Source organism: Bos indicus, chromosome 19 (genome assembly GCF_029378745.1).
Source record: "Bos indicus isolate NIAB-ARS_2022 breed Sahiwal x Tharparkar chromosome 19, NIAB-ARS_B.indTharparkar_mat_pri_1.0, whole genome shotgun sequence".
NCBI lineage: Eukaryota > Metazoa > Chordata > Mammalia > Artiodactyla > Bovidae > Bos > Bos indicus.
The window spans coordinates 25,023,074-25,040,432 of NC_091778.1; the positions used below are offsets into that span (position 1 = coordinate 25,023,074).

General features: G+C 51.9%; 1 protein-coding gene across 8 annotated transcripts in view; it reads left to right on the forward strand.

Annotated features, from left to right (window-relative positions):
• Positions 1 to 17,359, forward strand: part of RAP1GAP2 (RAP1 GTPase activating protein 2) — a 218,431-nt gene that overhangs the window by 105,462 nt on the left and 95,610 nt on the right. For all 8 annotated transcript variants that reach the window (XR_011561953.1, XM_070772829.1, XM_070772834.1 and 5 more), the window contains one exon: positions 7,026 to 7,110. Coding sequence is in view for 7 of the 8 variants with exons in the window: in XM_070772829.1 (XP_070628930.1) it covers positions 7,026 to 7,110 (85 nt within the window). In the remaining variant the exon portion in view is untranslated. The remainder of the gene's footprint in view (positions 1 to 7,025; positions 7,111 to 17,359) is intronic.

The window sequence follows — 17,359 nt, forward strand, 5'->3', positions numbered from 1 at the left end:
TCTCCCCACTTGGCCTGGCTTGTCCAGTGACCACGCAGTTTTCTGCCAGTACGAAAGACTAAGACTCTAGTCATACTGAGGAGTTGAGTGCAATTTTCCGAGTCCTGTGGAGGGAATAGGAGTTGGAGTTAGCCTGCTTGTTCTGTAGAGAGGAAAACAGATACCAAGACTGAGGTTTCCAGTTTGTCAGGCTTAGAGCTGGTGGGAGCCAGTCCTGGCTTCTAATTCCCTTTTCTTTCCATTGTGTCTTCTTCTTACGATGATTTCTCTGGAAGTTTTTGAAAAAATTTGTGTTATGTTATTTCCTATTGTTTATGGTCTAGTTGGTTATGCAGGATGTGGAAGTGTGAAAAGTTGGAACTCTAAAACTCTCTCCTAAGGTGTTAAGCACTGTGTTGCAAGAATCAGTACTGAAGGATGCTGGGAATGGGGAGAGAAGCATTGCTTTCAGTAGGTGGGACTGGTCAGGAAACCATACTCAGCATCTTTAGCATGGCCAGAAAGCTAGAATCTGCATACCGTCTGGGGCCCCGGGGCCATCAAAAGGCAGCCAGAGAAGAAAATTAAGCAGGAGAAGTGACCGAAATGGAGCCCATTCAGCCTCTTCACTCTTATTTCTTTCTAAAAAAATTGAAATATAATTTATATTCCATGAAATTCATCCTTTTAAAGTGTGCGATTCAGTGATTTTTAGTATTTTCACAAAGCTCTGCAACCATCCCCACTGCATAGTTCCTGGACATTTTTATCACCTCAAAGAAGAAACCCTGTACCCATGAGCAGAGCCTCCCCATCCCTTCTCCTTTTGCCCCGACCCTTGCAACTACTCATCTGCTTTCTGTCTCTGGATTTGCCTATTTTAGACATTTCCTATAAATGGAATCGTGCAACGGGTGGCCTTTTGTTTCTGGTTCCCGTTAGTTAGCGTGCCTTTGAGGTCCGTCCATGTCACAGCATGGATCGGTGCTTCACTCGTTTTTATGGCTGAGTAATATTCCACAGTGCAGAAGGACCGTGTTTTGGTTGTTCATTCTTCCGCTGATGGATGCTTGAGTTATTTGCATCTATTTTGTGATAAAGTGTATCATTGCCTTTGGTTTGATTTTCCTGGGAAGCTCCGCATAGCAGCCAGCTGTCTGCATCTCTCTAGGTTGGCTACTTGGAAAGCAAGAGAAACCAGGATGGAACCTGGGAGGGGGGCTGTGGAGCTGGAGTGGTGGTCGATGCCGACAAGGGAGTATGTTGGTTTGGGAGAAGCCCTGTGCCAGGGGGAGGGCTTAAACCTGGCCTCAGAGCTACCAGCCGCTACAGGTTTTTTTTTTTTTTCCTGTTGTTGATTATTAACTGATGGTTATGACCCTGGTGGTAGATCCCCGGGGCTAGAACTGGTGCTTATTTGAGATGCCAGAGATGTTTTCAAAGATGTGTAAATAGCCCTGGACCCTTGCTTCTCTCTTTTCACTTAGTAACCTGATCACCATTGTATGACTTATAGTAATAATGGTCTCCATTTGTATAGGACTCCCTATTTTATTTCGCAGCCATTATGGCAACCCACTCCAGTATTCTTGCCTGGAGAATCCCATGGACAAAGGAGCCTGGTGGGCTACAGTCCACAGGGTCGCATAGTCAGACACGACTGAAGCGACTTAGCACGCACACGCATGTGTGTTTAATGCGTCAGAACATTCTCACCCCATCTTTGCAGAGGAAGGAAGTGGGGCACAGAGAGATGAGGTAACTTCACCAAGGTCACACAGTGGGGTAGCAGGTAGAGACAAACTTGAGCCCGGGAATCTCTTGATTTTTAGTGTAGGTCGCTTTTCATAGAAATGTGGGAGAGGCGAACTGCAGTGGCTATAGATGGTCAGGGGCAGGGCCACTGGAGGCCAGAGGCGAGGACCTGGGGGCCCTTGGCCTGGGGGGCTCTGCCCAGTTCCCCGTGACCAGCCCTATCTGGGTGAATCATCCCTGTGGTTTCTCCTCTTCCTCTCCTGGCTCTTTGAGCATTTCTTCCTGAGACTTACATTTGAGTGAAGCCAGCTAGGGCCTCCCTGGTGGCTCAGTCAGTAAAGAATCCCCTTGCCATGTGGGAGACCTGGGTTGGGAAGATCCCTTGGAGGAGGGCATGGCAACCCACTCCAATATTCTTGCCTGGAGAATCCCCATGGACAGAGGAACCTGGTGGGCTACCGTCCATGGGATTGCAAAGAGTTGGACATGACTGAGTGACAAAGCACAGCACAAAGCCAGCTAGGACTCCCCCCCCCTTCCCTGGGTCTCCCTGAGCCTTCCCAGCTGGGAAAAGAATCCCAAAGTAGAGGACCAGGCAGCTCTGGGCAGGGGGATGCTAAGTGGGCAACATCTCCAGGACCCCTAGAGGTTCTCCTGACCCGCCCGTTCACACCTGCTCTCACCACCCTTCTCTTTTAGCTGCGCATGAAATGTCCCTCCTTCCCTCCTCTGCCTCCATCACCAACCCCGCCTCTTGTGGGTCCCTTTGTGGGTCTGGGACCCCACCACCTTAGGGCTGCCTGTGAGCTGGCTTGGCTGGAGAGGCAGTTTTCAACCTCACTGCCATGACACGTGTCAAGATCACTGTGGGTTACAAGAAAGTCATTACAAAGAATAGTGAGGATACCACTTCTGCTAATAGTTTACCTTTGGCTTATTGTACATTAGAACAGATTCAAGGTTATCGCTTGATATAATCATGTCACTTTCACCACCTGGTCTGTGTGATATGTTTGCCTGAGAAAGGGCTGGAATTGCACTGAGCACTGTGTTCTTACTCTGCCTTATCTTAGCACCAGCTGGTGGTGAGGCTGGGCCTGGCTGTCCTTGGAAGGGTGGCTCACACACAGATGCCATTGGTGGTGAAGGCTGGGGCAGGACCAGGTTGAGCCCAGCTGACCATAGCAAGGGGACTGAGGCTGAAGCAGGGATTTCACGCTCTTTGTTTTTGGTCCTCCGGTTACAAAGCCAAGGCTAGGACGTGGAGCTTGGGCAGTGTATTTGTTTCTGGGGGCTGCTCTAACCGAGTACTACAGGCCAGGCAGTTTAAAACAACAGATATTCATTTCAGTTCCAGAGATTAGAAATCCGAAATCAAGGTGTCAGTGGGGCCATGCGCCTCCTGAAGCCTCCGGGCAAGAATCCTTCCTTGGCTCTTGTAGCTTCTCATGGTGGTCTGCAGTCCTTGGCAACTCTTGGAGTTCCAGCTGCTTCACTTCAGCCTCTGTTCCTGTTGTCACATGGCATCTCCCTGTGTGTCTGTGTCTTCTTGTGGCTACCTTCTCCTCTTCTAAGTATACTGGTCATATTGAATTAAGGAGTCATCCTAATGACCTCAGCTTAACTTCACTACATCTGCAAAGACCCTGCTGCCGCTGCTGCTAAGTTGCTTCAGTCATGTCTGACCCTGTGCGACCCCATAGATGGCAGCCCACCAGGCTCCCCCGTCCCTGGGATTCTCCAGGCAAGAACACTGGAATGGGTTGCCATTTCCTTCTCCAGTGCATGAAAGCGAAAAGTGAAAGTGAAGTCGCTCGGTCGTGTCCGACTCTTAGCGACCCCATGGACTGCAGCCCACCAGGCTCCTCTGTCCATGGGATTTTCGAAGCAAGAGTACTGGAGTGGGCAAAGACCCTATTTCGAAACAAAGTCATGTTCACTTGTGGGTTAAGACTTGAAAATATCTTTGAGTTCACAGTTCAACCCCTCACTAGCACTTGTTATTTTTCCCTGTTTTTGGAGGATAGTTGCTTTGCAGTGTTGTGTTGGTTTCTGCCTTACAACAGTGTGAATCAGCCGTAAGTGTACACACGTCCCCTCCTTCTGGAACCTCCCTCCCACGCCCACCGCATCTCGCCCCTCTAGGTCTTCACAGAGCACTGAGTCGAGGTCCCCGTGTTATCCATCGGCTTCCCACTAGCTATCTGTTTTATGTATGGTAATGGATTGGGGGCAGGAGGAGAGGGGGACGACAGAGGATGAGATGGCTGGATGGCATCACTGACTCGATGGACGTGAGTTTGGGTGAACTCCAGGAGTTGGTGATGGACAGGGAAGCCTGGCGTGCTGCGATTCATGGGGTCGCAGAGTCAGACACGACTGAGCGACTGAATGGAACTGAGTGTATATGTGTCAGTGCTGCACTCTCAGTTCGTCTCACCCTCTCCTTCCCACACTGTGTCCACAAGTCTGCTCTCTATGTCTGTGTCTCTATTCCTGTCCTGTAAATAGATTCATTGGTACCATTTTTCTAGATTCCACATATTTGCGTTAATATATATTTGTTTTTCTCTTTCTGACTTACTTCACTATGTAACAGGCAGTTAGCTCTTAAATACATACTTTGGCTCTTAGAGGGAGAGCTGGAGTGGAGAGTAGGGTTGGTGCAATGTGGCCCGTCCCCTCCCATAAGAGCCACTCCAAGCCATCTAGGTACCAAGGCGGGTAGATTCTAATTTGTAGCCATCGGTGCCGATGTGCTCTGGGTTCTGATCTTTTTGAGGGCAGTGGTCATGCCTTCTGCCCAGCCAGGTGTTCCTTCTGGAGTCTGGAATGGCGCCCTGGAGCTCACAAGAGGCTGATAGCCACGGATGCTCCTTCCTGCTCCAGCAGCTTCCAGCTCTAGGCATCATTTGGGAAATCACACTGGCAGATGCCCTGTGCTCCCCACCTAATAGTCCTCACCACTCCCTGGAGACTTGTCCAGGGAGAACAGGCTGGCTCAGGGGAGAGGAAGGCTTCCCTGGCAGCTCAGGTGGTAAAGAATCCACCTGCAATGCAGGAGACCTGGGTTCAATCTCTGGGTTGGGAAGATCCCCTGGAGAAGGAAATGACAACCCACTCCAGTATCCTTGCCTGGAGAATTCCATGGACGGAGAAGCCTGGCGGGTTACAGTCTGAGGGGTCATGAAGAGTTGGACGTGACTGAGCACCTAACACATGGGAAAGGGACTCAGCCCACCAGGGTTGGGTATGGAGCCCTTTGCCTGGAGTTCAGAGACCCAGGTGATAATCTTATCTGCTCTGGTTCCCAACGTACGGAGAGAACTGCATAGTGTGACTGTGTATAAAGGGTCCCCTGACCACTGATATTAAAAACCTGCTGGCATGGCTCTGCTCTAGGGTTTGTTTCTGGAGAACCAGGGTGGCAGTTGGTCAAGTGTGCCCACAAACCATCTCCAGCAGAGTGAGCCAGGGGTCCTCAGCTGACCTCACACAATCCTGTAGACTCGGACTGGCAGCTTGACTCCCGTCCCTTCCTTGCATGGTTCTCCTTTCCAGGCTGCCTGTCCCACCAAGGAGCTGCCCTGTCCATCTCCATCTCAGGGGATCTGAGGGTGATGCTCGTCTTCCCTGAGCATCCTTCCTCTTCTTTCCTTTCCCTCTTGGGGCTCAGGCCCATTGAGGGGGAGCAGGGGCTGCTTGGAGAGGGTAGAGTGGCTGGAGGAAGCGAGCTTGTTCCCAACCCAGCTCTGTTGGATCCACAGGCAGGCGAGGGCCAGAGCAGGAGGGCACTGTCCACAATGGTAACACCTAAGGCCTTAAAAGGAAGGGGAGGCTGGTGGCTCTGAGCAGCAGAAGGAGCTGCGTCCGTTCCATTGTGTGTGAGCGTGTGCGTGCACAGACACGGGTGTTGAATGTTGGCCCTTTGGTTCTTGCCCTAGTTACAGTCTGGATCAGGAGGGAGGGGACCCCGCTCTCCAATTATCAGCGTGAGCCCCAGGTCCAGGAAGAAAGGAGGAAGGAAGGCAGATGGAGGAGCAGAAAGGGAGATTGGCAGGGATGAGGTTAACAGGGTCACAAGGATCCTCTGCGAAGCCAGCTGTTCACTCAGCCTGCTTACCTGGCATCCTGGAGGACGGGCTTCGGGGATGGGTAGGGGGTGTGCCAGGGGAGCTGGGCTTGCCTGGCTGAGGGGGCTGGCCTGGGCTGGTGTCTGAGCCCCGGGGCCAGGGTTTCCTCTGGAAAGATGGAGGGCGGGGCTCTGTAGGGAATGTGGCTGCTCTCATGAAGGGGACTCGGGGTTGGAGCTGTCACCCCTTTGGCAGGACATGGACTGGAACAAAGTTCAGAAGCGTTTTCTCCAGGTGGCGGTGGGCGTCCTTTGGTCATTTAAGTGAGACCAGGTTGGGGTCTGACTCCTGGCTGTGTCAGGGTGGGGCTCTAGAGAAGGAAACAATTGCAGAACTGGGGGCTTTGTGGCTCAGTCCAGTCTCCTTCAGCTCTTAGTACCGTCCTAGCAGATAGCCGGGGCATGTCCTGGACAGCAGAGTCCCTTGTCCGGGGAGGCCCCCAGTTCTGCCCAGCTGGCCCTGTTGTGTAACCGTCGCTCCTAAGGCTTATCCATGGCACACACTCTCCCTGCTGATTGGACTGTCAACCAGCACTCCCTGGTCACCAGCAAGGGCCAGATGGAAAGTGGGGAGCGTGTGAGAGCAGCGGACTTGTCGCAATTGTGTTGTCATGGAGACACAACTCTGTTTAGCTGCCTCTCCATGGTCCTAGCCCACATGGACTAAAATAAGTCTTACCTGCAGCTTACACAGCAGGCAGCCCTGTCTTTTCAAAGTCAGCTGTCTGACCAGGATGTGTGTGTGTTTAGGGACAGTGGGCACCCCAGGGAGGATGAATTGAAAATGTTTACCCCCTCTTCTTTTTCTCCTTCCCAGTCCCATGTCTCTTTAGCCTCATGGCACTCAGACCTCAGCATCACAGTCACCTGGAGAGCTTGTTAAAACAGATTCCTGGGCCCCGCCATTGGAGAGTGTGGTGTGCATCTGAGAATGTGTCTTTCTAACAAGTGACACTGATGCTGTGGGTGCAGGGGGTCTCTCTGGGAGTAAGCTCTGCCTTAGATTTGAGTGCATCCCAGCCAAGAAGCACACTGACTCTATTTTCTGCACATCTCAGCCTGTGTCCTTAAGCCTAGCTGCTGATAGAGGAGAGGGAGGAGGTGCAGACAGGCCCCTGCTCACTTCTGACCTCTTACGTGTTCTGTGGTCTCCTCACAGGAAGCAGGAGCTGGCCAACAGCTCGGATGTGACCCTCCCAGACCGGCCATTGTCCCCTCCTCTCACGGCGCCTCCCACCATGAAGGTAAGAGGCTTCGGGCTGGTAAGTGGGGAGGGGACGTTGAGGGGGGCAGGGGGGAGCCCTCTTACTTTGGCCCCAGGCCCAGCTGCTTTTGTCCCCTCCGTGGGGGCCATGGAGCCTCCCCGCACCTCTGGATGCAGTGTCCACTTGAGATAACCAGTGCGGGAGGAAGGTGTGACTGTGAGATACAGGGGTGTCAGGGGGCGGTGAGGAACTAGACTGGTTGACTGCGGTGGGCAGGATGCCTGGTGATTAGGGAGGGGCCTTGTGGAGCTGTAGATTCTGGAGCAAGGGGCCCAGGTGGGGCACTTACACGGGGACACTCAGAATGTGGCCGGGTGCCTTATGGGGTCACCTTCTCAGAAGGGCTGCCTGGGGGTGGGGAAGGAGGGGTCCTGTGGGCTGGGACCCTCCTGGGACTTGGATGACTCTTGTATGCTGGTCAACCTGCCTCTGACTGGCCCTCCTAGGTAGCTCTGTCACCCCAGTCTTTATGGGAGGATTGCCCTGGCGATTCTGGGGAACCTGTAATTCTCCTGTTAGCACTTCATTCGCAAGTCTCTTTCTTGGGAAATTGCGTCCTAGGACCCCGAGGGGCCTCATCCTCCCCACACTGAGCTCCCCCACCCTTCTGTCAGCCAGTCTTCCTGGCCAGGTGGCCACATGTGCCTGGGCTGGCCCTCAGGGGGAACTTTGGCTCATCCAGTATTGCTCTCTAGGCAGCACTGCGCCTCCCTCCTTCCCTCACCCTTTGCCAGGTGATGACCAGCTCTGAAGAAGTCACCTGCCTCCTGAGGCAGCTGAGGGGACATCTAGGCCAGCCACTGCCCCACTCCTGAGGCTCTGCTAGGCAGTGACTCACAGGGAAATAATTAGGTATCTCTTTCCTGTGAGTCCCTGTTGTACCCCATCTTCCCTGACCCAATCTGTTGCAAAGTGATACCTTCAAAGGAAGTAGATAAAAGCCATCTTCCCATTACCATCCCACTTTGAATGCCCACCATGCACAGAGCTGTCCTGGAATGACAGTCAGAGCCTGCGTCCCGGTGGAATTAGGAATTCAGGAGTGGGTGGGGTGCAGGGCCCACCTAGGACAGCTCTCCTCTCCTCCTGGTGGGGGTATCCAGGGGCACTGAAATCCAGACCATCTTCATCTGCCTAGTCACAGTGCTGGCATCTGAACCAGGTGTCGGGGTGGCTTGTTTGCACAGGGCAATACTGAAACGGGTCACCATTCTCAGTTTCAACCCCTTGCTCTGCAGAACTGGGTGTGGGATGCTCATCTCTGTGCTCACATACTGGTCTGCGCTTAGTCAGTCATGTCTGACTCCTTGAGACCCCATGGACTGTAGCCCGCCCGCCAGGCTCCTCTGTCCATGGGGATTCTCCAGGCAAGGATACTGGAGTGGGTTCCCATGTCCTCCTCCAGGGGATCTTCCCAACCCAGGGATCAAACCCGCATCTCTTACATCTCCTGCATTGGCAGGTGGTTCCTAGATCCCATACATCACAACTAAGACTTGGAGCGGCCAAATAAATATTTTAAATAAAGAAAAAAACAATTGGGGCTTTATCCTAACTAGAGGCACTGAAGTCATTGAGGATTTTAGTCCGAGGAGTAAGATGGCTTTTGAAGAGTCACCCTGGCTTGTATGGGAGGGAGCAGAGTGGAAGTGGGGTGGGCTGGGAGGCCACTGCAGGAGTCCAGTGGGGAGAGGATGGCGGCCTGACTCTGAGGGGCCTGTGAGGTTGTTCGGAAGTGGTCAGATCTCACATTTCCTATGTGGTGAGATGTGAGAATTTGGAGTTGAGGTAGGGGGCAAGGAAGGCCCCAGGTTTGGAGCAACTGCATAAATGTTACAGCCATTCTCTTGAGAGGGAGTGCCCCGGGAGAGAGAATGAGGGCTTAAGTTCCACGTGCTGAGTTGGACAAGCCTGAGACATCAATGAGGGTGTCAGTGAGCAGCTGGGTATTTGCGGGCCAGGCTCAGAAGAAGGGTGTGACTGGAGGTAAAAACGCGGAGTTATTTTTGCTGACAGGGGAATTGAAGCTGGGGGTGGACGGGTGGGTGAACTCTCCAGGGAGAGAATGGAGCCAGCCGATGAGAGATTCCTGGGGTGGCCTCCCCAAGTTGAAGGCTGGTGCGGAGGAGGCTGGAGACATGGTGGGAGGGACAGGCAGATCTGGGTTAGTGGTCTGGCGGCTACTCAAAACTACAATGCTCACTCATGTCTCGTCTTCTCAGCACAGGGGGAGCAGCCATCTGGGGACTGCCCTTACCAAGCCATGTTGCTGGCCCGATGCATCCCAGCATTGAGTTCAGGGCAGCAGTTGCATCCCGTTCTGTGGGTCCCTGATTCTGGTGGATGGTTTTTTTTAAAAAAATAATTTTATTTGTTTTTACTTTGTGCTGCACTGGGTGTTTGTTGCTTTTCGTGGACTTTCTCTAGTTGCAGCGAGTGGGGCTGCTCTTTGTTGCTGCTCTTTGTGAGCAGGCTTCTCGTTGCTGTGGCTTCTCTTGTTGTGGAGCACGGGCTTCAGGAGTTGCAGCTCACTGGCTCAGTAGCTGCGGCTTGAGGCTCTAGAGCATGGCTCAGTAGTTGTGGCTCACAGGCTTAGTTGCTCTGCGGCCTGTGGGATCTTCCTGGCCCAGGCATCGAACCTGTGTCTCCTGCATTGGCAGGCGGATTGTTATCCACTGCACCACCAGGAAAGTCCATCTGGTAGATGTTTACGATGTGTTGATGATACTGGGATCCTGGTTGGAGGAGCAGGCATTTATCTTCCACGCCTCTGGTTTTGCTTGAGTCTCCTCTACCATCAGGCACTTTTCTAAATTAAGCCCAGATATATGTGTTCTTTGATATATGGACTGAAGCCCCCTCCCTCCCCATCAGTTCCACGTGGAGTCACCTGTGAGGACCTGGGCTCCCACCTGCGATGTCCTCTCCAGGGTGGGGTTGAGCCCAGACATTGAGGTCTGGGACACCACGGGGTGGAGGCTGGACTCTCTCCAGGGGGTCACTGGCTCTGGAGTTCCATCAGCCCCCCGCCCTGCCAGCATCTGGACAGGGGAGGAGGGTCTGACTTGGTTCCCTGGCACTGCAGGCTTGGGGCAGGGGTGGCAGGGAAACCCCTTTGGTGTTGATTAGCTTGGGAGTCACAAAATCTCAGGGGTGGTGATCCATTTCCTTTCCAGGTAAGTTGGAGGCCAGGAGGTGGGAAATGACTTCCCCAAGGTCCCACTGAAGATAGCTGTCTTCCTTCTATGGCCATAGAGTCAGTTCAGTTCTAAGACACAAACCATTTTTGATACAATGCTCTCGTCCCACCCCACACACCAGGGACAACCCTCCTCTAGTTGCTCCCCCGACTGGAAAGGGCCTGATGGAGCAGAAGCTGGCCTCCAGCCTGAGAAGCACCCTGCAGATCCCTTCCCCCAACTGGCATGCCTGCTCCAAGGGGTCCTCTCTGCCCCTCCCCTACCTCTTTGTGTTGTGGTTTTCAAGGTTGTTTTTTTTTTCCCCTTGCTAATATGAAACTGAGAAAAAGCCACCAAAGAAATGCTGAGCAGATGGGCAGAATGTGAGCCCAGTTCCCAGCCAGAATTCAAACTGTGGATGGTGTAGGGTGGGCTGGGAGAAGGGCTGGGGGCTGTCTTCCTGGGAATGCAGTGCATCGTTTCCAGGCTTACGTTTTTTATGATCCAGTTTTCATACCCAAATGGATCACCCGGCACTCAGGAGAGCCATGTGTATCTCCTGCGCTGTGCCAGACCCCGTGGGGTCAAACCAAGGCCACCGTCCTTGTCCCTCAAAGAACCTGCTGTCTTCGGGAGGCCTTAACTGAGCAGAAGAAGCCATATGGCTCAGCATGTGGCATGCTGCAGTGAGTCCAGTGGCTTCTCAGTGGGGGAGAGGAGTGAGGATGGCTTCGCGGGGAGGCCGGTGGGGGAGTTTGGAAGGGACCCTAATGTCTAGCACGGGGGTTGGTCGACCCCCCGCCCCAGGAATGACCGTAGAACAACCTTTTGGGCTTGAAGAGGGTGGGGTTGACCCTCCTGATTCTTTTCTAGCTCGCAGTAAGTGCACGGGCGTTCTGTTGAGGGTGGTGATGCCGGGGCCTTGGTGTGACCTTGATCCGAATTGTCACACTCGTCTCTGGAGCCCCACCAGGCCTAGTCTGGAAGGTGACCCTCGCTCAGCCTCCTCCGTCCCTCTCTTTGCTAGTCTGAGGGCAGCCTCCTCCACCCTAAACCTTCCCCTTTCCTGAAGACAACAAGGAGGCCTGAGTGCCCACTGTGGGGGGAGCAGAAAGTTGCTCTCCTGCTTTGTCCCCTCGCTCTTTGCTTTGCATCCCTCAAAACCCCAGCGGTGTGTCAGGCAGGCGTGAAGTCCCCAGAGGTGGGGAAGAAAGTGGACGTCAGAGGAGCCTTCTTTGCACTTCCTGCGTTTCCTGTGGGCAGGGCTGTGTTGGGTCTCTGCCTCCTGCCCTCACGAACTGCCCACTAGCCACCCTCTCTCCTGGGTGGTGGGGGTGTGGGTGCTGGGGTTTCTTTTCCAGCTTGGAGCCCAGCCCCAGGCCCAATGTCAGCTCTTTCTTTGCCCCTGGTTCCTACCCCTTGTCTTCTGTTCTCACTCTGAAAAGAGACCACACCTCTCTGTCAGGATTGAGTGAGGGGTGTCAGGTCCCATCAGATCCGCCACGTTTGTGTGGGCGAGGTGAGGGGGCCTTTGTGGGAAGGGTTGGGACCCCTCTGGGGTGGGGCAGGAAGGGCTCAAGAACAGCGGCAGGGGATTTGGTTCCCCCTCCTTAAGAAAGCCCTGGGTCGGGTGGGGGGCATGACAGTCGGGACTCGCATTCCCCACCCCAGTCGCGACCGCCTCCCAGGAGTTCAGCTGGCTTTCTCGCTGGCGCTCCTGGGAGGGCTGTCCCTCCTGGGAGGGCTGTCCCTGGTCTCCACACGGACCCTGTTTATGTTGCTGGTCCAGATGCCATCCTCTCAGGAACCACTTCCCAGGAGGCCTCTGATTTCGGGCAGGGGAGCCCGAGGGCAGTGCACATGTGACGGGGGGCTTCCTGGCTCTGTACCTGTCAGGGGTGCGCCTTGGAGGCTTAGCGAGCTGGGGGATGTGTGTGCACACCACCTGCATGAACCCACCATCACGTGTGCACATGTGTGTATTGGACCTGATTTTGTTCATTGTTTTAAGGCCAGCTAGCCTACATTTCTTTTTTTCCTTCTCAAAGACATTCTGTTTTAAAATTTTTTCTTTATTTTTAAAATTTTTATTGGAGTATAGTTGTCTTTTTCTTTTTTTAGTTTTTTAAAAATTTATTTATTTTAATTAGAGGATAATTGCTTTATAATATTGAGTTGGTTTCTGTCATACATCAACATGAATCAGCCATGGGTATACATATGTCCCCTCCCTCTTGATGGAGTATAATTGCTTTACAATATTGTGTTATTTTCTCCTGTACAGCAAAGTGAACCAGTTACACATATACACATATCCCATCTCTTTTGGGTTTCCTTCTTGCAAATGACTCTAGGTGTAACCAGATTTTTAAAAAGTTTACATACATTGAAATGCATGAGTCTTAACTGTGCACTGTTATTAATGAGTACACCCATAGGACCCATACTCTGACTCAGATGTAGGCTCTTTTTGGTCCCCCAGAACATTCTATCATGTCCCTTCTTTAGTCGATCCCAACCACCCGCCCTTGGGAAGCAACCAGTATTCTGGGATTTTTTTCCCCCCAATGTGAATTAGTTTTCACCTGCTCTAGAACTGAATTTAAAAGAGATCACATGTAGCCTGCACGTGCTTGCGTCCAGCTCAGCATAGTATCTGTGAGATCCGCCCACGCTGTAGAGCGTATCCGCAGTTTGTTCCTTTTAGCCCCACTGTATGAATATAGCACACTTGGTTTATTCTGTTGAGGGACCTTTGGGTTGTTTCCAGCTTTGAGCTGTAATGAATAGCCAGATGCTTTGACTATTCTGGTATACGTTTTGTTCTGGACACGTGTTTTCATTTCTCTTAGGTAAATATCTAGTGGGAAACGGCTGGGTCAAAGGGGAGGTGAATGTTTAACTTTATAGGAAGTCACCAAACTTTTGGCCAGGTGGTTGTACCATTTTATGTCCCCACCAGCAGCATTATGAGAGCTCTGACTGCTTCACATCCTTGTCAACATTTGCCATTGTTAGTCTGTTTAATTTTAGCCGCTTGGGTGGGAGTGTAGGGAGAGGGTATTTCATTGTGGCTTTAATTTGCATTTGTCCGATGACTAATGACATTGAACACTTTCTCACATGCTTGTGGACCATTCTTACGGTTCCTCTGTCCCTCCTACCCCTTTAAAATGGGGTTGTTTGTCTTCCTGTAGGCATTCTTTACATATTCTAGATACAAGCTCACTCCTGTCTTAATAGCGTCATTGACGAACAGAAGTTTTAAAATTTTGATGATGTTCAAAATTGATGTTCATCAAAATTGATGATAATGTTCAAAATGATGTGGGTTATTTCTTGTTTTGTGTCTATAGCTTTCTGCATCCTAAGAATTCTTTGCTTACTCTGTATCACAAAGATTTTCTTCCATTTTTTTCTTCTGGAAGATTTCTGGTTTGAGCTGTGGATCTAAGATTGATCTCAACTTAACTGTGTGCCATGATCCAGGGGCCCCCAACCTCTGGGATCTAATGGCTGATGATGTGAGGTGGAGCTGATGCAATCATAACAGAGATTAAAGTGCACAAGAAATGTGATGTGGTTGAATCATCCTGAGACCGTCTCCCACCCCCGAGTCTGTGGAAAAAATTGTCTTCCATGAAACTAGCCTCTGGTGCCAAAAAGGTTGGGGACCACTGAATAGGCATCGTTGGGCAGCAAGCCCTGTACTTGCCCAGCCTTGAGATTGAAGAAGGAACCAGGAGTCAGTGAGAGAGACCTCCGTGGCTTAATGGACAGAGGATCTCATGTCTGAGACAAGGCCCTGGCGTGACACTCCACTGTGTGTGGCAGACGCAGGGCAGGACAGGCAGCAGGCTTTGCTCTGGGAGGGGAGAAGGAGGTTAAGTTATAGGTGGAATTGACATCGGGTTGACTCATCGGTTACCAGGGAAACCAGCAGAGGAACACTCCTTCACTGCCTCTTTGCCCCTTTGCTAAGGTATCATGGTGAGCACGTTCTGATCTGAAGATTAGAACAATCACTAGCTGGGTCGGGGGCAAGTATGTAGGCATTCACTGATTGTGCTCTATGACTAAGAGGGAAAGTCTGTCGGGTGTGGAGGGTGTAGGTGAGGCCGGGACTGGTCAAGCAGGGGGATGTACAGGGAGCAGAAGAATAGCCATCATACTGGTGTCCAGGTCCATTTATTCTCGTATGGATATCCAGTCATTGAAAAGACTGCGTTGCTTTGAGACCTTAGTCCAAAATCCGCTGGCTGTATCCAGGCACCCGTGCCTGTGTGTGGTTTCTCTGTAAGCCCTGGTGTTTCTCTGGATCAGGCATGGTAAATGAATGACCCTTGTGCCATCACTCCAGCCTTCTGCCCTGATGGCAGACGTCAGTAATGATCACAGCATCCTTGCTCATGAGTTTAGACGTGGTCTCAGGATCCTCTCCAGCGAAGCCCTGCAGGCAGCCACTGCCGGTCATTGGGAGCTGACATTTGAGATGAATTGTTCGTGGCATCTCTGACTGAACTTGGCGGAAGAGGTTAAGTTGTTTGCTCAAGGTCCCACAGCTGGTGAGAGCAGAGCCAGGATTTGGATTCAGGTCTGTCTGTGTGGCTCAGAAGCCTGTGCTGTCTTCACCACGCTCCAGACTGTGAGTCGTGTGAGCTTGTTACTTAATCTCCCTGTCCTCCAGTTTCCTCCCCTGTAGAGTGGGGACAGTGACCACCTAGAGGAGCAGGTATGAAGAGTAACGAGGTACATCATGAAGCAACTAGCAGAGTGCTTACCACATAATGGGGGCTCAGTAAATGGTTGTGATAACGATGATGGTGATGACAATGGTGATGATGGTTATATAGTTCTTGCCCTGAGACACATAAAGAGGACTTTTCTCTAGGGAACTGGGAACCACCAGCTCATGAGAGTCCCTTGCCTGCTCCCATGGAGACTTCTGAGCTGGAGGCATTGGGGCGGGGGAAGCCCTGCTTCCTAGAAATTGCTAATGGAGCTCAAACTTCAGGTCTTGGCCTAGGTGTCTGGGCCGCTTGGACCTTATTTCTTTCTCTCCTTTGTTTCAGGGAAATAGGCCATCTGGGCTTCTAGAACGATCTCTCTGGGAGTCCTTTCCCCCTCTCCTTTGATTCTCTAGTCCATCTCCCTTTCCTTCTGATGGACCATATGATCTCCTTCATTGGGGAGGCTCATCCAGTTCCTGTGACCTGGACCCGTATCCCTTTGAGGCTCTTCCTCAAAAAGATGACACAGTATGGAGTAGCAGTTAAGGACATAGTTTCTGGAGCCCACCTGCCTTTAAGGCTTTGCCATTTCCTAGCCGTCTCGGCCTCATTTCCCTCATTTGTAGAGGAGGAATATGAGAGTACCTGCCACGTGTGTTTGTAATGGGGATTAACTGAGATGATGTGCTACAGAAATGTTAGTCATTATTCCTCCAGAGAACAATGCTCGGAGATAAAGTCAGAAGGGAAGTACCCTGATTTTTCTGTTGTTAATATAATACCTCCTCAATTCTTCTTGATTTCCTGCCCTGCCTGGTACCCAGGATTGAGTGCCTGTCCGTATCCAATGAACAAAAATTGAAATTGCATCATATGTGATTGGCCCCAACTGAGCCCTGTGTATCAGACCCAAAACCCTGCCTGGTAACTGTGGATGATCCTGAGGGTATTGGAAAAAGGCCAAAATCCAAGATCCTGTCCAGCAAAGATCAGAAGGACCTGGGGGAGGGGTCTTTAGGGAAGGAGCATCCTTCTGGATCTTGTTCCCGACCCTTGAAGTCAGGCTGCCCTGGGCCAGTCAGGGTTCACAGGCCAGGTGGCCCCCAGGGTGACAGGGAGAGCCTGCAGAGCTGGAGTCCTCATGAAGGATTTGGGGATTGGACTGAGTGGAGACCTGATAATTCAAGGCCATGGAGAGTCCCAGGGTTGGCCTTGGAATGCATTTTATAATCTGTTTATCCCCATCAGAAGGTTCCTTCCTGATTCCTTTTGCCTGAAGCTATATTGAAAGGAGTCTATATTTCTAGACAGACACTGACTTTGTGCTTTGATAGAGCCCTTGGCGTTTGGGGTGTCTGCTTTTTTTAAAAACAATGTATTTGGCTGTGCTGGATCTTCCTTGTTGCACGGTGGGCTTTCTGTGGTTGCAGTTACTCTCTAGTTGTGGTGCTTGAGCTTCTTATTCCACTGGCATCTCTGGTTGTGGAGCACGGGCTCTAGGCACACGGGCTTCAGCAGTTGTGGTGCATGGGCTTAATTGCTCCATGGCACGTGAAATCTTCCGGGACCAGGGATCGAACCCATGTTCCCCACACTGGTGGGCGGATTCGTAACTGCTGGGCCACTGAGGAAGTCCAGGGCGTCTCCTTGGGGATGCTTCTCTTGTGTGATGTTGTGCAGTTCAGTCATCTCCTAGGAACGTCAGTTCCTCCACTGGTGAGACTGAGCCCACCCTGCAGGGTTGCTGTGAGGGTTATAGGAGGAAGCAGGTGGGCAAGGACTTCAGGAAACACCAGGCACCCACATAGTATTATGTTGTTATATGACTGATACTTGTGGTTGTTACTGTGGGCAGCGAGCTAAATGCTTGTGGGGTGGTTTCATTGATTATCCTACTCTTCTTCTCTTCGGGCTGCCATACGCACTACAGCACTGAGACCGGCTCAGGAGTGGGGTCCTGCCAGATTCCATGCCCCACGTCTCGTCCCAACCCGCCTGTGCGCCTGGAGGGGCGTGTCATTGACTTGACACTCAGGTCCAGTGTGCCTGGCACTTTTGGGGGACAGTGCACAGTGGGTCCTGTGTTTGTTCCTGGGGGCGTCACCCCTGCACTTCTGAGCCCCTTAGGTACTCCCTGTGTGTACCCCCTTAGTAGACCCCCTTCTCTTGGCTGAGTATGGAGATGGAGTTTCAGGCCTTAGGGTGTGTATTCGTTTCCTGGGGCTGCCGTAACAAAGTCCTGCAAACTTGGTGGCTTAAGACGACAGAAATGGATTCTCCCACAGCTCTGGAGGCTAGAAGTCTGATATCAAGGTATGA